Below are 16,726 nucleotides of genomic sequence, written 5' to 3' on the forward strand. Positions count from 1 at the left end.
TACAAAAAAAAGTTTAAAATATCCAATACATCTAGTTCCACTTCACAATTTTGTGCCACTTTCTGTTGATTCTTCACCAAAAAATTACAATTTTATATATTTGTTTGAAGCCTGATATGTATGAAAAGGTCAAAAAAGTTCCAGGGGGCTAAATACTTTCGCAAGACTCTGTTTAAGTTGCAGTAAACTTGGCTTAAATCTACAGATGTAATAATTCGTAACATGGCAACTAATGAGTTAAGTAAATAGAATTTTTTTCTGCTGTGATTTGATATAACTGCCAAATGAAGAGTAATACATCTGTAGACTGGAGGTGCTAGAATGGAATCTTCTCTGCTACAGTTGTGAAAGAATAATGTAAGAAAATATAGTGTTGCCACATAAAAAACTAATTCCTTTGTCAACAACTAATTGTTTCTCATGGATTATTGACTGGAAACTAGTTGAGTAAGCAGTGATTGCTGCTAGGTGTAGAAACATATCACTAAACAAAGAATTGGTCTTAATGTTACACAAGATAGGAGGAAGTAATGCCTTTATTATAAAAGCAGCAGTATAAATATATATGTACCAGGTTTCTTCTTAGTTCTGTAGCGTTTCCTAGTAGCACAATAAATGCTCAACTGGCAATACGTCTAGAGCACATATCTAAGGACCATGTCACCGGTTACTTGGTAAGTACGATTTATAATTTAATCGTTAATATTTTGCCACTTTTTGTTTGCTTTGTAATCCAATAATGTTGCAGCAGTATGAGATCTAGTTATTTACAGGACACATTGTACACAGATGCTGTAGAAGTGACAAAATAAATAGTTTTACCATTGTCTTTGCATTATACGGTAAGGGGGGGGGATTAGAATTTACAGGTTTTTTAAATAGTTACAGTATATTTCTAACTTTCCCACGGTCCCCTGTCATGCTGCCTCATCCTCCTCCTGCAGATTCCCCCAACTTGTCTCCTATCAAAAAGGCAGGTGACACAATGACAACATCATCATTCAGAGGGAACCATGCAGAGGCTTACAGAAGAAGTCTCCAGTGGTGCTCCTGGGATCAATTGCATTTTTGTTTTAAAGATGCAGATGCATTTGATTCTGGCAGCAATTGCCAGTAACAGCTAAAATACAACCAATATCAACTTGGATACACGTTGGGCAGAATCATTAGTGCTATTAATGTCAGAGGTGCTTTAGCATCTGCTCTGACTGGTATAGCACACTTTTACCACTGTGATTGATTCAACTGTCAGGGTCATTGCTCCAAAAACATTACATTATCATTTTATTTTAAAATTGCTAATGTGCTTTTCCCAAAATGTAAATAGTGTCTCTGTTTAGGAGATATAGCCATTTGAAGTGGGCCACTGTCGCGATGCTTATTCAGTTGGGATGTATATAGCCATATGTAGACATGGGCGAATCGATTCTAATGATTCTAAGTTCGGTTAGAATTTCAGGAAAAATTTGATTCGCCACGAAGCCGAAGTTTATGCTGATTCGCGGGAACAAAGTTGTTTTTTTTCCCCTCATGTTTCTGCTAAATGGGCGCGAGAACAACGTGTTACATGGGGCAGAGAACTCTGGGAAGGAGAAAGCAACACCCCCGATGACATCTGCAGACCTGTAAGCCAATCAGTGACCGGCAGGCTTATGTGATGTCACACAGCCCTATAAAACCAGCCATTTTCTATCTCAGCACTTCACACTTCATGTTGTAGCGTCCAGCTGCTGTTATTGTGCTGTGCGATTCTTGCTGCAATCCCTCGCTGTTCTCTAAGGGGGATCTGTATACCCCAAATAGCAGTTCTATTTATTGACAAAATCGAATAGGAAGAAATCTGTTTGACTTTCATGCATCTGCAGTAGCGATTGGTGGACTAATCCCTGGTTGTTCTTTAAGGGGGATCTGTATACCCCAAATAGCAGTTCTATTTAGTGACAAAATCGAATAGGAAGAAATCTGTTTGACATTCATGCATCTGCAGTAGTGAGCTGTCAGTTGTGGGGTATCTGTATAACGGACATTGCAATACCTTTTGGGGGCTCTAGTTTACAGCCAGATTTACGTGTGAAATCCACATAGTTTATACAGTGATTGTCGCTGAAATTACACTGTCATTTGTGGGGCATCTGTATAACGCACATTGTAATACCTTTTGGGGGCTCTAGTTTACAGCCAGATTTACGTGTGAAATCCACATAGTTTATACAGTGATTTTCGCTGAAATTACACAGTCAGTTGAAGGTTGTGGGGCATCTGTATAACGCACATTGTAATACCTTTTGGGGGCTCTAGTTTACAGCCAGATTTACGTGTGAAATCCACATAGTTTATACAGTGATTTTCGCTGAAATTACACTGTCAGTTGTGGGGTATCTGTATAACGGACATTGCAATACCTTTTGGGGGCTCTCGTTTACAGCCAGATTTATGTGTCAAATCCACGTAGTTTATACAGTGATTTTCGCTGAAATTACACTGTCAGTTGTGGGGTATCTGTATAACGCACATTGCAATACCTTTTGGGGGCTCTAGTTTACAGCCAGATTTACTTGTCAAATCCACATAGTTTATAAACCACTATGTCAGACAGAAAGGTGGCAGGTGGGGCAGGCAGAGGTGGCATCACAGTAAGTGGATGTCGCAGCAGGGGTGACTCTGTTAGGCCAGAACTGCCGTTGTCATTTAGTGGCAGTGTGTTGATCAACAACCCAAAGGTTGTTGAATGGTTGACTAGGTCATTCAATTCCTCAAATATAACATCTGACAACCCCAGCAGAGAGTCCGTAGGTTCCTCTGATACAACAATTAGTTGGCATGGCCCAGGAGCAGGTCAGCGGCCCTCACCTGTCCTCAACCAGGCTCTGTCCTGTTCCTTTCCCGCAGCCAGAGAGCTACTAGGTGGTCTTGGCTCCGCGCCACTATTCAGCGAGGACAAAGTGTTTGAGGACAGTCAGCAGCTGCTTTGCAGTGAAGAGGTGGGGCAGACTTCCGCTGCTTCCTGCAGTAGGCAGGCTGTGCATACTGACATCGGTGAGGAGAGTAACAGTGACCGGGAAATGCAAATTGATGATGATGTAGCTGATTGCACTTGAGAGCCGGGTGTAGCAGGGGATTCCTCATCGTCGGGCGACGAGAGTGTCAGCTTGCAGAGCAGGCAGCAAGTCGCTACTGTGGCTGTGAGTCAGCAGGGTGGCAGCAGTGCGAGGATGGGAGTCAAACTTCCGCGGGGTACAAATCCTGATTCACAGGCCCAAATAAGCAGTGGCACAGGGGCTTAGCGAGGCAGCGGCGGTAGTAGTCGCTCAGAGTGTTGGAGGTAAAATTACTACCTCAGCGGTGTGGCAGTTTTTAGTAAAGACAAGAGGAGCCGAGCGTGGGTATATGTCGTATCTGCGGGCAGAAAGTGAAGCGTGGCCAGGGAGCTAACCTTGGCACCACGGCCCTGCGCCAACAAATGCAGCATCACCATCCGATGGCCTGGGAGAAACGGGTGACAGATGCGGTCCATCCTGCAGGCGCAGCAACAGCAGCAGCACCTAGTGGCACACATGCTGTTTTAGCAAGTCAAGGCTCCAGCACCTCTGCCGAAGTGAGCTGTTTGTCTTTGACATAATCTCCCGGTCCAGATGCTCCTGCTCCTCGCTACGCATGGCGCCAGCAGTCGTTGAGCGAGGCGATTACAAAAAGACAACTCTATGCGTCCAGCCATCCTAAGGTGCAGAAGCTGACCATGCTCTTGTCGAAGTTGTTGGCACTGCAGTCTCTCCCTTTCCAAGTCATGGACTCTCCACCCTTCAGAGAACTAATGGCTTGTGCCGAACCGAGGTGGAGAGTTCTAAGCCGCAATTTTGTTTTCCAAAAAGGCTGTGCCAGCCATTCACCAATATGTACAACAGAAGGTGGGCCAGTCCTTGAGCTTATCAGTTTCTTCCAAGGTGCACGGCAGCGCGGACGTGTGGAGCTGTAATTATGGTCAGGGCCAGTATATGTCCTTTACGGCCCACTGGGTGAATGTGCTTCCCGCCCAGCCACACCAACAACTTCAACAAGAGAGGGCGCTTTCTCCTCCACGTTGTCAAACTGCTGATCCTGCGCCAGTGTCCGTTTCCTCCTCATCCTTCTCCACCACCACCTCAGCCTCCACAAGTGCTGCTCCTTCACACCACATGTGCAGGGCACAGCGGTGTCACACAGTTCTACACCTGGTTTGCCTGGACGAACAAAGTCACACAGGGGAGGAACCGCTCCGTGTCATGCAAGAAGAAATCAATGTGTGGCTTTCTCCGCGACAACTAAAAATCGGAACCATGGTGACAGACAATGGGAGGAACATGGTGTCCGCGCTGCACCGAGGAGGGATGGTCCATGCGCCCTGCATGGCGCACGTGTTCAATCTGGTAGTCAACAAGTTCCTGGAGTCTTACACCCATCTGCAAGACATTCTAAAAATGGCCAGGACACTGTGCACGCACTTCAGCCTTTCTTACAAAGCCAAGCACACCCTCCTCGAGTTGCAGCGCCAGAATGGCCTCAGAACATAGTCTGATATGCGATGTTTCCACCCGTTGGAATTCCAGCCTCCATATGTTAGACCGCCTGTATGAACAGAGAAAAGCCATTAATGATTTTTTGATGATGCAAGCGGACTGCAGTACTCCCCTGTGTAACTTTGATGTCAGCCACTGGCAGCTCATGCGTGACACCTGCCGTTTGCTCAGGCCTTTTGAAGAGGCCACGTTATTTGTCAATTGCCAGGACTGCGGGATGAATAGCGTCATTCCACTGCTTCATGACCTGGAACTCATGCTGCAAAATCTGTCTGGTCAGGGCACTGGAGAAGTGGAGACTACATCTCATTGCCACATGAGTCCGGTGGAGGCTGAACTGGAGGTAGGAGGAGGACAATGGAGCACAAGCAGAGTCTGGTGCAATGTGTGGTTTTTCTCCTGCTCCTCCTGATAGGAGAGGAGGAGCAGGAGCATCCTGAGGAGGTAGAAGACGAGGCAGATGACCAAGAAGCACAGTGGCATTATACTGTGGATATGGAGACCGGGAGTCCCTCAGAGTCACTTGCGCAGATGGGCCGCAGCATGCTGGGGATGACTTTTGGACCCTCGCTACTGGTCCAAAATGGGTGACTTTTTTCCTGCTGCTGAGAGGAAGGAACAACTGGCATACTATAGAAAAATACTGAGCACACAGTTGGCCGCTGCCTATGTGCGCCATTGTCCATCCTCTGTCAGGTCTGACCGGGAGATTCCTGGCAGTCATTGCTCACGTACTACTACTATGGCTGCTGTGGGGAGCTGGGGGGGTAGGAGCAGTAGCAGTGCCATCAACAGTTGCTTAAGTCTGGCTTCCTTAATGAGCAATTTCCTTCACCCGCCTAGTGAGGAGGGTAGCCGCCACCGGCAGCAGCAGCAGGACATGAAGCAGACCCTGCACCAGCAGGTGGTGGCCTACTTGGACAGCACTTTACCACCTGAGGTAGAGGATCCCATGGACTACTGGGTAGCCAAACTTGATGTGTGGCCGCAACTTGCGGAGTTTGGAGTAGAGAAGCTGTCCTGCCCGGCCAGTGGTGTGGCATCAGAGCGGGTGTTCAGTGCGGTGGGGGCCATCGTTACCCCCAGGAGAACCCGCTTGTCCACCCGTAATGTGGGGAGACTGACCTTTATCAAGATGAATCAGGCTTGGATCGGCCAGGATTTCAACTCACCAATGCCTAATACATCAGATTAGATCAGCCATGACGCCTCCTCCAAACGTTGAGAAATGAGTCGGGGTTCTAACTTCCTGCCTCAGCTACTATTCTGATGCTGTCACCTGCCTGATGCCACACATCTGCTGCTAGTTGCACCATCTGCCTCCTACCATCTTTAAAAGGGACTGGAATTGTCCGCCACCTCCACACTATATCATGGTGCCACTCTGCAGGCTCCTGCTGCTTCTGATACCACCTTCACACTATATCACTGTGCCACTCTGCAGGCTCCTGCGGCTTCCCATGCCACCTTCACATTATATCATTGTGCCACTCTGTGGGCTACTGATGCCACCTTCACACTATATCATTGTGCCACTCTGCAGGCTCCTGCTGCTGCTGCTTTTGATGCCACCAACTCACTATATCATTGTGCCACTCTTGCTCCTTCTGATGCCACCTTCACATTATATCATTGTGCCACTCTGCGGGCTCCTGCTACTACTGATGCCACCTACACACTATACCATTGTGCCACTCTGCGGACTCCTGCTGCTGCTGCTTTTGATCCCACCAACACACTATATCATTGTGCCATGCTGCGGGCTCCTGCTGCTTCTGATGCCACCTTCACACTATACCATTGTGCCACTCTGCAGGCTCCTGCTGCTGCTGCTTTTGATGCCCCCAACACAGTATATCATTGTGCCACTCTGCTGCTCTTGCTCCTTCTGATGCCACCTTCACACTATATCATTGTGCCACTCTGCGGGCTCCTGCTACTACTGATGCCACCTTCACACTATACCATTGTGCCACTCTGCGGACTCCTGCTGCTGCTGCTTTTGATGCCACCAACACACTATACCATTGTGCCACTCTGCAGGCTCCTGCTGCTTCTGATGCCACCTTCACACTATATCATTGTGCCACTCTGCGGGCTCCTGCTGCTTGGGATGCCACCAACACACTATATCATTGTGCCACTCTGTGGGCTCCTCCTGCTGCTGCTGCTACTGATGCCACCTTCACACTATATCATTGTGCCACTCTGCAGGCTCCTGCTGCTGCTGCTTTTGATGCCACCAACACACTATATCATTGTGCCACTCAGTGTAAAAAGAGTGCACTCTTTGATGTTATAGTGGGATCTTGGCCCTCAGCTCAGTCCTTTCGAGCTGGCACAGACGTAACCTTGTCAGGCTGCGTTCCAGCTTCGCTTATTTGGGGAAGTTGGGCTATGTAAGTGCACATTCTTATAGATTTATATCTGGGGCTCAAACCCCTAATCATTGTAAGGTGACTTTCAAATTAAATGAGTCTGTGTCCAGACAAGACCTGTCCTTGCAGGAAGTTAGCAACAAGACTGATAAGTTTATTGAGGAACCGACATTTATAGAAAACCATAAGGCACTTTACATAAGGCGTGTAATTAGGAAAGCAGCAACTATAATTGGGTGTTCTCACCCAGGAAATGTAACACTATTGGATGTAAGCACACAAAGGAGTCTAATACTATTGGCTACATGCAAATACTGAAACTTCCCAGGTGCTCGCCTGGATACCTTCCACTAGGTGCTGCTAGTGAGCACTAAGTCTTTGTGTTCTGAGGGACAAACCCAAACTTTAGTTATCACTACACAAAGTTATGTGAAATAATGCTGAATCTTTAAAATGTCCGACAATACGTAAGATGGCGTCTGAGTCCAGTGTAATATCTTTAACATTTCCCCCCTTTTGAGCTTTGCATGGCCTGTAACTTTGTCCAGGGTGACCTCCTCAAATTCCAGGTACCCACAGGTAGGCTAAGCCCTTACCTGCTGGACTTGTTAACTCTTCACCAGATCCCCTGGAGGCCAGTCACTCGGGGGTTACAGGCCTGCATACTCAAATTACATAATTGTGTTTCCATAGTTTATGGGTTTATTAACAAGCTGGTTCTTCAACAAGACGGTATCCTCCACACCGGGACTTCTCCTGTCGTGGTTCTTACCACCTGGACGGCCATCTGGGACATGGTGGACTTGATGAGGGGGACCACACAACATGCAATAAGTGACGAGAGCAAAATCACAATCCCCAATATCACCCCCACTTATAGGAAACCCTTCCAATCCCCCAACTACAAAGTGAAGGACAAAGTGTCCACCCCAGAGTTTCTCTTGAGTTCCCTGGACAGTCCTTCAATCTCTTCAAGTGCATGGGTAATCGATCCATAGGGGGCGATGTCATCTGGGATATATATGCGACAAGCCACTCCCACCATCTTACAGACTCCTCCCTTCTCAGCAAGGATCATGTCCAAAGCCATGGGGTTCTGGGAAGCATCTCGGATACAATCACAAATCTCTGTTGATTACAATACAACCAGTTAACCCAACCAACATCTTTGCTCATAGCAATCTGGGGAATAATGGACTCTAGACCTGCCCATATCTGATTGTGGGCCTTGTACTCATCTGGGACCCCCCTTGGTGCTCCCACTGTATCTATATAAACGTTGTCATCTAGGCGCTTCTCTCTCAGACCTCCAGAGTCCTTTGGGATTCTCTAGCTTTACTTTATGTGTCCGATCAACCTTATCCCTGGGGATCACGAGAAAGGAATGCACAAGTGTTATCACCGTACACTCACCTTCCCAGCCTCTAGGCCTGACTTGACTCTCCTATCCCCACAAATCCAGTACATATCAGACACTGCTAATACAGGGTTACCTGTGCTGTCAGTGTTAAAGAAGGTCATTGTCTGCACCAACTGTAGGTAAAGTCTTCTACCCTGGGGGCAACCTTGTCAGCCCTATAGATACAGTGATAGTCATGGTTGGGGTGTCCCTGAGCATACAGTCACTCAGAAGAGACCAGCTAGCAAGAAGAATATGTAAGTTTGCAACAGTAAGTGTGGGAAGCGTGCTGACTTCCCTCTAGCTTCACAGACGTGGCGCTGGTCAGCAGGACTTGGAAAGGACCGTCGTTGCGAGGCTCCAGACTGTCTCTCTGGTGCGTCTCTTTACCACCACGTAGTCTCCAGGCTTCAGGTTATGCGTCCTGAGGTCTCTGACTGGATCTAAAAAAGTAATCAGAAACACTTTTGCGGACCTTTTCCAAGGCCTGGCCCAACTGTATGGCATGTTCCACCTGGTTCCCTGCCATCAGCTATAGGGTCTATGGGAAGTAGAGGCCTAGTCTGGGTGCATAGCCCAAAAAATACTTCAAAGGGGGACAATCCCATCTTTCTGTTGGGGGTGGTCCTAAATGAATGGTGGGCAGCAGGAAAGCACTCACACCATGGTTTCCCTATTACTTCCATGGCCTTCTGGATCTCTAACTTGAGAGTGCCATTTATTCTCTCAAACCCACAACTAATTCGGGAAGGGGTGTGCAGGGCCTCTTCTACACCCAGGAGGGACAAGGTTTCAGGTCTTTACCTGTCCAGTGAAGTGGGTTCTGCGACCGGACTCTATGGTCTCTGGAAGTCCAAACCTGCAGAAAAATCTCACTCACCACCTTCTTGGCTGCAGCTCTGGCAGTAGCCTTGGTCATGAGAGAAGCTTCTGGCCACCCTGGAAAGAGATCAATGGACACAGGCACGTATTCCTATGTACCACTTTTGGTAGCTGGATAAAATCCATCTGCAGTCTTTGGAAGGGATACAGCGGCTTGGGTGTCACCTTCCGTGGGTCTTTACCACCTTACCCGGGTTGTGGCGGGCACAGACTATACAGGCTTTCACTAGTCTAGTGACAGGGGTAGTAATGCCCGGGGCAAACCACTTATGGTTTATGAGCACTAGCATGGCCATTTTGGATGTGTATGTGTCCGTAGGCTACTTGACTTACTGTCGGGTGCAGGGCTCCGGGCAGGCACACCCTCTCTCCCAGCATCCAGGTCTCATAGGCATCTGGGCTCCAACTTTCCTCCACACTCCCTTCACTTCTGATGACTCTCGGGCCACCAGGGACTGGAACACCTGTGGATCAAACTTTTAGCTCAGAACTCACCGCTGAGACTTCAGGACAGTCTCCGGGCTCCATCTGTGCAGCTGCCTCCGCCATCCCGTCAGCCACATACTTGCCCTTGGCTTGTGGAGTTACCAAACTGTGTGTGCTTTTACTTTTACTATCCTCACCTCTTGTGGAAGTAAGAGAGCATCCATGAGCTCTATAACCAGCGTTCCATGCTTAACGGGGGTCCCTGTAGAGGTGAGGAAATCTCTAGCCTTCCATAAGGGTTCATAGTCGTGTTTAGACCCCAGGACTATACCTTGAGTATAGATGTTTGCCCTTTTACCTTCCACCAGCTGTAGCACTTCCCTGAGTGCCGTCACTTCACCTCCTGCGCTAACCTGTGTGGAGGGAGTGGTTCTGCTTGTACTACCTCATGTGCGCCACTGACCACTGTATATCCAGTGTAGAACCGTCTGTCTTATCCTACAGACCTGGAGCCATCTATGAGAAAAAACTCAACATCTGAGTTAATCACCCTTCTCCCCCCCTCTCTGAATCCTGGAAGACTGGCGACAGAATGAAGGATTCAGAGCTGTGCACCTTATCAGTGTGTCCTGAGGCATCAGGAGTGCACACTGGAGTCTGAGCTGTCTGTCCTTGGCTCACATGCTTGGTCTGTACTTGGGTGAGGACACTGTGCAAGGTATGTGGGGTTTGCACTGTAACTGAGTAATCTAGGATCAACTCACTGGCCTTGCTGCTGCAGCTTCTGACACATGAGGGGCTCCCCTCACGACTGAGTCTAACCGGCCCTAATAGTGGGCCACTGGGGAGGCCACCACGTTCCTGGGCTCGACACCTGTGGGGTGGCCTAGATACTCAGTGCAAAATAAAACAAAAGTTTGATCCAGTGGGATGTGCCTAGGGCCGGGGCACACAGGATTTGCCACCTTAAGGCTATAGAATGCATCAATTGCCTCTTGACTAAGGGCAAATGGAGAAAAGGCAATTCAATTATCAAGGGGCAACATCAGGCTGGAGGCAGACCTTATCCCAGGCCTGAAGGAACTGGCCAGTCCTAGAAACATGTGAAGAGGCTTAGGGCCTCAGGGCAGGGGCACATTCTGGACTGACAGCTTTCTTCCCTCTGTCAGGTATCTGCCTGTGGCTGAGAAGCAGTGGCCTAGGAAGACCACCTTCTCCTGGCAGTACTGGAACAGAAAACACATAAGGTCAATAAATGCATCCTGGCAAACAACAACAGTAGGTCCTCCGCATACTGAAAAGGAGAACATCCAGTAAGGGGCTAGTCTGCCAGTCTACTCCCTATAGAGCCGTGTAGTATGGAGTACTGGCTGGGGGAGTTTTACCCCCCTTGTGGGAATCTACATCGGATATACTGGAATACTACACTGGTAAAGGCAAATAGGTACTGGAAATCTTCATGTAGGGGCACAGAGAGGAAAACATTTGCCAAGAGGGAAGAGTTCTACAATGAAAGGCACTAACTCTATTTGGGGGGGCTTTCAGAAGAGGGGGACTATTCTTGCTGACATCCTTGTCCATTACCACCCCCTTGTCCCGCCTTGTTGGGGCCGTCTACGTTTCCTAGAGTGTGGGAAGTCACTTCAGTAATGTCTCTTTGTATTCTTATCACAAGCAAATTCCTTTAAGTCTTTTAGATTGTCAGCTCTGTTTCCCCCACTCAACACAGATGCTTTCTGTGTGCTTCAAGGCCACTTCTCACAGACACAGATAAGGCAAAGCAAAGCCCAGCTGCACACAGATCTCACCCTGATTAACTCTTTCAACTCCAGAAAGCAGGTACCAGAGACATTGCAACACTTTTTCTAGTAATTTTTCTGCAATTGTCAAGATCAAATAAGTTTTAAAATAAAATAAACAAACAGCGTTGCACACTCAAGACCCTTAGCAAATGTTTGAAATTGGTGAAAATATTCACCTGCCGGCATTTTATTTCAAACGTCCGCCAGGATGCCTCAAGGGTGAAGCTGCTATCCTACAACTAGCCTACAGTGTAGAGTTATAGGCAATTAACTTTCAGGGACTTGATGGGAATATACTGTCTTAAGATGGCCACCACTAAAAGATGGTAAGGCGTGTCATCTTCTCTAACCCCCCAGATACGGGGGTGGAGTCTAAGAGGGTGCTGGTCTGCATTCCAAAAGATTTTTTTTTTTTTTTTTAATGGGCACTCTCTAGGATTCCTGTCCCTCTGTCCTGGTCCGTCCGTAGTCACTGGTCTAAGTCTCCAGTAATCAACCCCATCCACTTTCCTTTGTCATTAACTCTCTACTTACATCAAAACAACCTTCTGCCTGGGTGTGCCACTTTTTGTCTTTGAGCCAGCCACCATTTTCATCAAGTGCTGTCTCCTACCTCTGCACACTCAGGGAATCATCTAACATACCCAAAAACTTCAATACCTCATAACTTCCTTTTACCCACTCTTTACCTTTCCTGTGTGACACTGTCAGTTGCCTTTTTAGGTCTGCAGTGTCCAGCTACAGTCTTACTTTGCTCACTACCCATTTTGTGGAATACCTGATTTTGTTCAAGGGCTATAGATATCCTCCGTACATACAGCTCCAGACTACCCCGCTAACTATCAGTAAGTACAAATTAGAGACCTTCACACAATACTTCAGAAATCAAGGAGATAACGCTCAACTGTAAAATTCCCGTCAGTGTCCTTCCTGCCTCTACTGTCCTTTCCGCATCACGGGGCCGCATCAATCCCAAAGGAACGATACGTAAATTTGGCCAGAATTTGTCTCTGCAAACTTCCAGATTCTATCCGCGCTTACATGAACAAAAATCTCCACCATCACAAACTTTCTGAACTACACCAACAATTCACAAGAGGGCACTGCAGACCTTTTTCTACAACATACATTGTCACGTCCAGTCTCTGTCAGTCACTTTACAAGATATAATTTGCCGAAATTATAGTGAACATACTATTATATATGGACATGTAAGGCAAAGTACATAATATCACACAAGGAGATGACCTTACCCAGTCCCTTTCAGCCAGTGAAACAGAACTACAGTCAAGGTAGACAGAAATAGTCTTGACTTACCCCGACGAGCGCTCATTGTCAGTTCTGGTCACTGGCCGCCTGGACTCTTGCGGAGGTCACCTTGATGGTTAGATGTCCATAAAAGTATGGCCACCCAGGAAACGCCAATTCTTATAGATTTATATCTGGGGCTCAAACCCCTAATCATTGTAAGGTGACTTTCAAATTAAATGAGTCTGTGTCCAGCGCTGGAATTTGACTAACTTGAAGGAAAGACAAGACCTGTCCTTGCAGGAAGTTAGCAACAAGACTGATAAGTTTATTGAGGAACCGACATTTATAGAAAACCATAAGGGACTTTACATAAGGCGTGTAATTAGGAAAGCAGCAACTATAATTGGGTGTTCTCACCCAGGAAATGTAACACTATTGGATGTAAGCACACAAAGGAGTCTAATACTATTGGCTACATGCAAATACTGAAACTTCCCAGGTGCTCGCCTGGATACCTTCCACTAGGTGCTGCTAGTGAGCACTAAGTCTTTGTGTTCTGAGGGACAAACCCAAACTTTAGTTATCACAACACAAAGTTATGTGAAATAATGCTGAATCTTTAAAATGTCCGACAATACGTAAGATGGCGTCTGAGTCCAGTGTAATATCTTTAACAACATGGAAGTGAAGAGTGAAGCGATTCTAAGAGCCACGGCTGTCATTTGCGTGTCATACTAAAACACAGCATTGTTTGAAGACCAAACCACGCTCCCTATGCATATTTAAGCATGGCACAACATTCTACAACACCCTACAGGCTCTCTGCAGCCAGAATGCATGCAGCCGAATCGAATTTTTTCAAAAAATTCGGCTAATCGGGTCGAAACTAATTTGTGAATTTCTGATTCCCACTCACTTTACTGCACAGATTTAAAGTTACATGCAAATAATCTGAAAAGATTCTTGGTGGGAAAATGGAGGGGGGGAATTACCCAAAGAACTATGGGAGACAGACCCATAGTAACTAAAAGGGAAGTTTTTTTTAACTCACTCTGTCTTTTTCACTCAAGAGAAAATCCTGGAAGATGCGCAGAAGTTGAATGCTACATTAGCACGGCTGAAAAGTCTTGCATTTTGTGTATTAAAAAAGTGCATTTATTAGTAAACCATTAATAATAAAACTGAATGGAATATTATCTTGTGCATTTCAAACCCAATAATGTTGCTTCTCAATCATGCTATGATAAGATCCAATAAATTGTATTGAAATGCATGATTTAATTTTTTATACAGGGTACACTGTTTTAATTTTGATGGATTAATAATTTAAGCAAGTCTTTAACCCCTTAATGACCTGGCCTTTTTTAGTTTTTTTTTTAATTCTGGTTTTTGCTCCCCATCTTCCAAAAGCAATTCCTTTTTACAATTTATGTTTACAGGGCTTTATGAGGGCCCTCCAAATTGCTTTTTTTTGTGGGGGTCACCATATTCTGCTGGACATTTGGACGTTTGTTTGGATGTTTGTATGGTGGTATATTGGAAACTTACAGGATTCGTAGTAGATACTTGTAAGTAGAAGATCTCCTGCAAGGTCTAATACATATTTTGCTGTGACCACAACAGGATCCTTGGTGAGGGTCCTGGCAGTCTTAGCAACTGATCAGCGCTGTTCTAACCTAAAATGGTGGTGTCCATGGGCACCACCGCCATTTAAGTGCAATGATCACATTTTACAGTTAACGCCTGAGATTAGTATCAGCAATAATGCAGCAAACATCCTATGTTAGAAGCATGTTTCTAAGTGAAAAAGAACCCAAAATAGGTCTGCCTAAAGACCTAAACACGCCTATTCAAGCCTCTCAATAAGACTTGTCTCAGGCAAAATGTGACTATGTTCAGATAATTTGCAGATCATTTCAAATAATATTGTAGTCGAGTTATATGAGCTTATTTCTCTATGCAAGCTTAATGTTTGCTGTATTATACAGATTTTTTTCTTCATGTAAGAATGGAATACATGTGGAAACTACTTATGGTATGAATTATCCTTTTAGTATCTGATGCTAATAAATGGGTTTACTGTTTACATAAAATGTTTAAATTGTCAGGCTTCAGGGGTAGTGGACCCACTGGTCCACCGCGGACGATGACACAAGCTGACACCTAGGACCGGAGCCTATGTGGTGTGGTACCACCAGGTCATTCCACAGGTGCAATATTGTCTGCGGTTGCAGCCAAGGCGAGTTACAGAGTCGGAAGGCAAGTTCGTGGTCGGGGACAGGCAGAAGGTCAAGACAGGTGGCAGAGGTTCCGGGTTAGAGGCAGAGAGGAAGGTGACTGGGGTCACAAAAGGAAATCAAATCACAAGCACAAGGCAAAGGAGCAAGCTTTCTCTTTGTCAGGGAATGCTGGGAGAAGCCGGCTTATAACTATTTCCTGAAAAGTGCCAGCACCAATCAGCGGTGCGCTGGCCCTTTAAATCTTCTGGAACTGCTGGTCAGAGGCACAGCCGCCCAATGTGAGCCAGGAAGGGGTACAGGTAAGAGGATGCTGCAAGGCACTGGGGCACACTCAGGATAACGGGTGAGCCCGCGACCCGAGACAAGAGTGGCGGAAGCACTCGTGATATAAAGCTTCTCGGGAAGCCTTATAAAGAGGTTGTTTTGGCTGTTCATAGGAATCAATTTGATTTGATTTAAAACCATTTTAAATAATAAATTTGCTCAAAAGCTAAAAAGCATCTTATGGAAAAATGCAAATAGAAATAGTAACTTCATGTGTCTCCAGCAGATAGCAGTACAGTAACACAAGTATAAATAACAGAGCTAATCTTTGATCCTTAAAAGACATTTACCACCAGAATGGAAAGTAAAGAGGGGGTTCCGCCACAACCGGCCCACAAGCAGTGTGCGTTTCCAGCTCTCACTGTGTAAAATAACTGCATGTTATTTTAAACAGTGAGAGCTGCTTTCCCCCTGATGCAGTGAACTGGCTGGCTGGATGCTCCGCTTGTCCTGCACTTAGCCTCTGTGTTTTGTCAGGGGACCATGCTGCTTTCACTGCTCACTATAATACAGAAGGACATTGTGACAGAGCACAAAGTAATAATCTTAGTAATACACTATGATACAGAAGGACATTGTGACAGAGCACAAAGTAATACACTTTCTGCCCTGCCACAGCCGTGCAAGAGACCAGTGCTGGTAGCGCAATTACATTATTGCATTGCCAGCTCTTGATATTTTCCTCCAGGACTAGAAGGCTGGGGAATCTTTGTAAAGGTGAGTACATTTTTTTATACATGGTGCAAGCTGGAGTTTCAGCACTGTATTCATCCAAACACCCCTTTCTCATGGTTCCTATGCTTTTCTCTCTGAGATAAAAGATTCAACAGGAACTTTGGAGGTCAGTTGCATTTTAAAATGACATTTGCAGCAGTGCTACACGCCTCATGGCCATTTAAATGGGGGACTCCCTGGAGACTCAATAGACAATCATATGTGGTAGGTGGATCTCCTTGATCTGACCATTGCCCTGAAGATAGAATACCAGCCTCCATTGCTGCTGTGTCCGTTTATAACATCAATAGCCATGTCTAAAATATTATGTCTAAAATGTCTTCTATTAATTAAACCCTTATACACTACTCACAAAAAGTTAGTGATATTTAGTTTGTGGGTAAAATTTCATTATGAACCTAGAATTCAGTCTAACCTTTATTAGATGAACTTAAAGGGGTTTTCCCACAAAAGAAAATTCTATCATCTCAATGCCCTAGTGATATTTACACAATAAATATCATTGTAATCCCTTACTTTACAATTTTACTCAGTGTTATTGCTGTTTTAGCTACTATCACTCCCTAGACTGCTCAGTGCAAAATCCCGGGGTGTGGACGGGGACTCTCTAAGCAGACACATTATTATTCATCTAGTTCTGTGGGGTGACAATGTGGTTACATTATCAGAGTACAGGTGTGTATATACACTTTCATGTGGCTTCTGACATTATACTTACACACTGATGCATAGAAAG

At 45.9% G+C, this 16,726-nt stretch overlaps 1 protein-coding gene across 2 annotated transcripts in view; it reads left to right on the top strand.

Annotated features, from left to right (window-relative positions):
* The first annotated feature begins 535 nt into the window (after positions 1–535).
* SLC23A1 (solute carrier family 23 member 1) overlaps positions 536–16,726 on the top strand; it is a 159,940-nt gene continuing 143,749 nt past the window's right edge. The window contains exon 1 of one of the 2 annotated variants that reach the window (XM_072150625.1): positions 536–674. Coding sequence is in view for 1 of the 2 variants with exons in the window: in XM_072150624.1 (XP_072006725.1) it covers positions 658–674 (17 nt within the window). In the remaining variant the exon portion in view is untranslated. The remainder of the gene's footprint in view (positions 675–16,726) is intronic. The other variant, XM_072150624.1, reaches the window with a different exon arrangement.

Source organism: Engystomops pustulosus, chromosome 4 (assembly GCF_040894005.1).
Source record: "Engystomops pustulosus chromosome 4, aEngPut4.maternal, whole genome shotgun sequence".
NCBI classification, from domain to species: domain Eukaryota; kingdom Metazoa; phylum Chordata; class Amphibia; order Anura; family Leptodactylidae; genus Engystomops; species Engystomops pustulosus.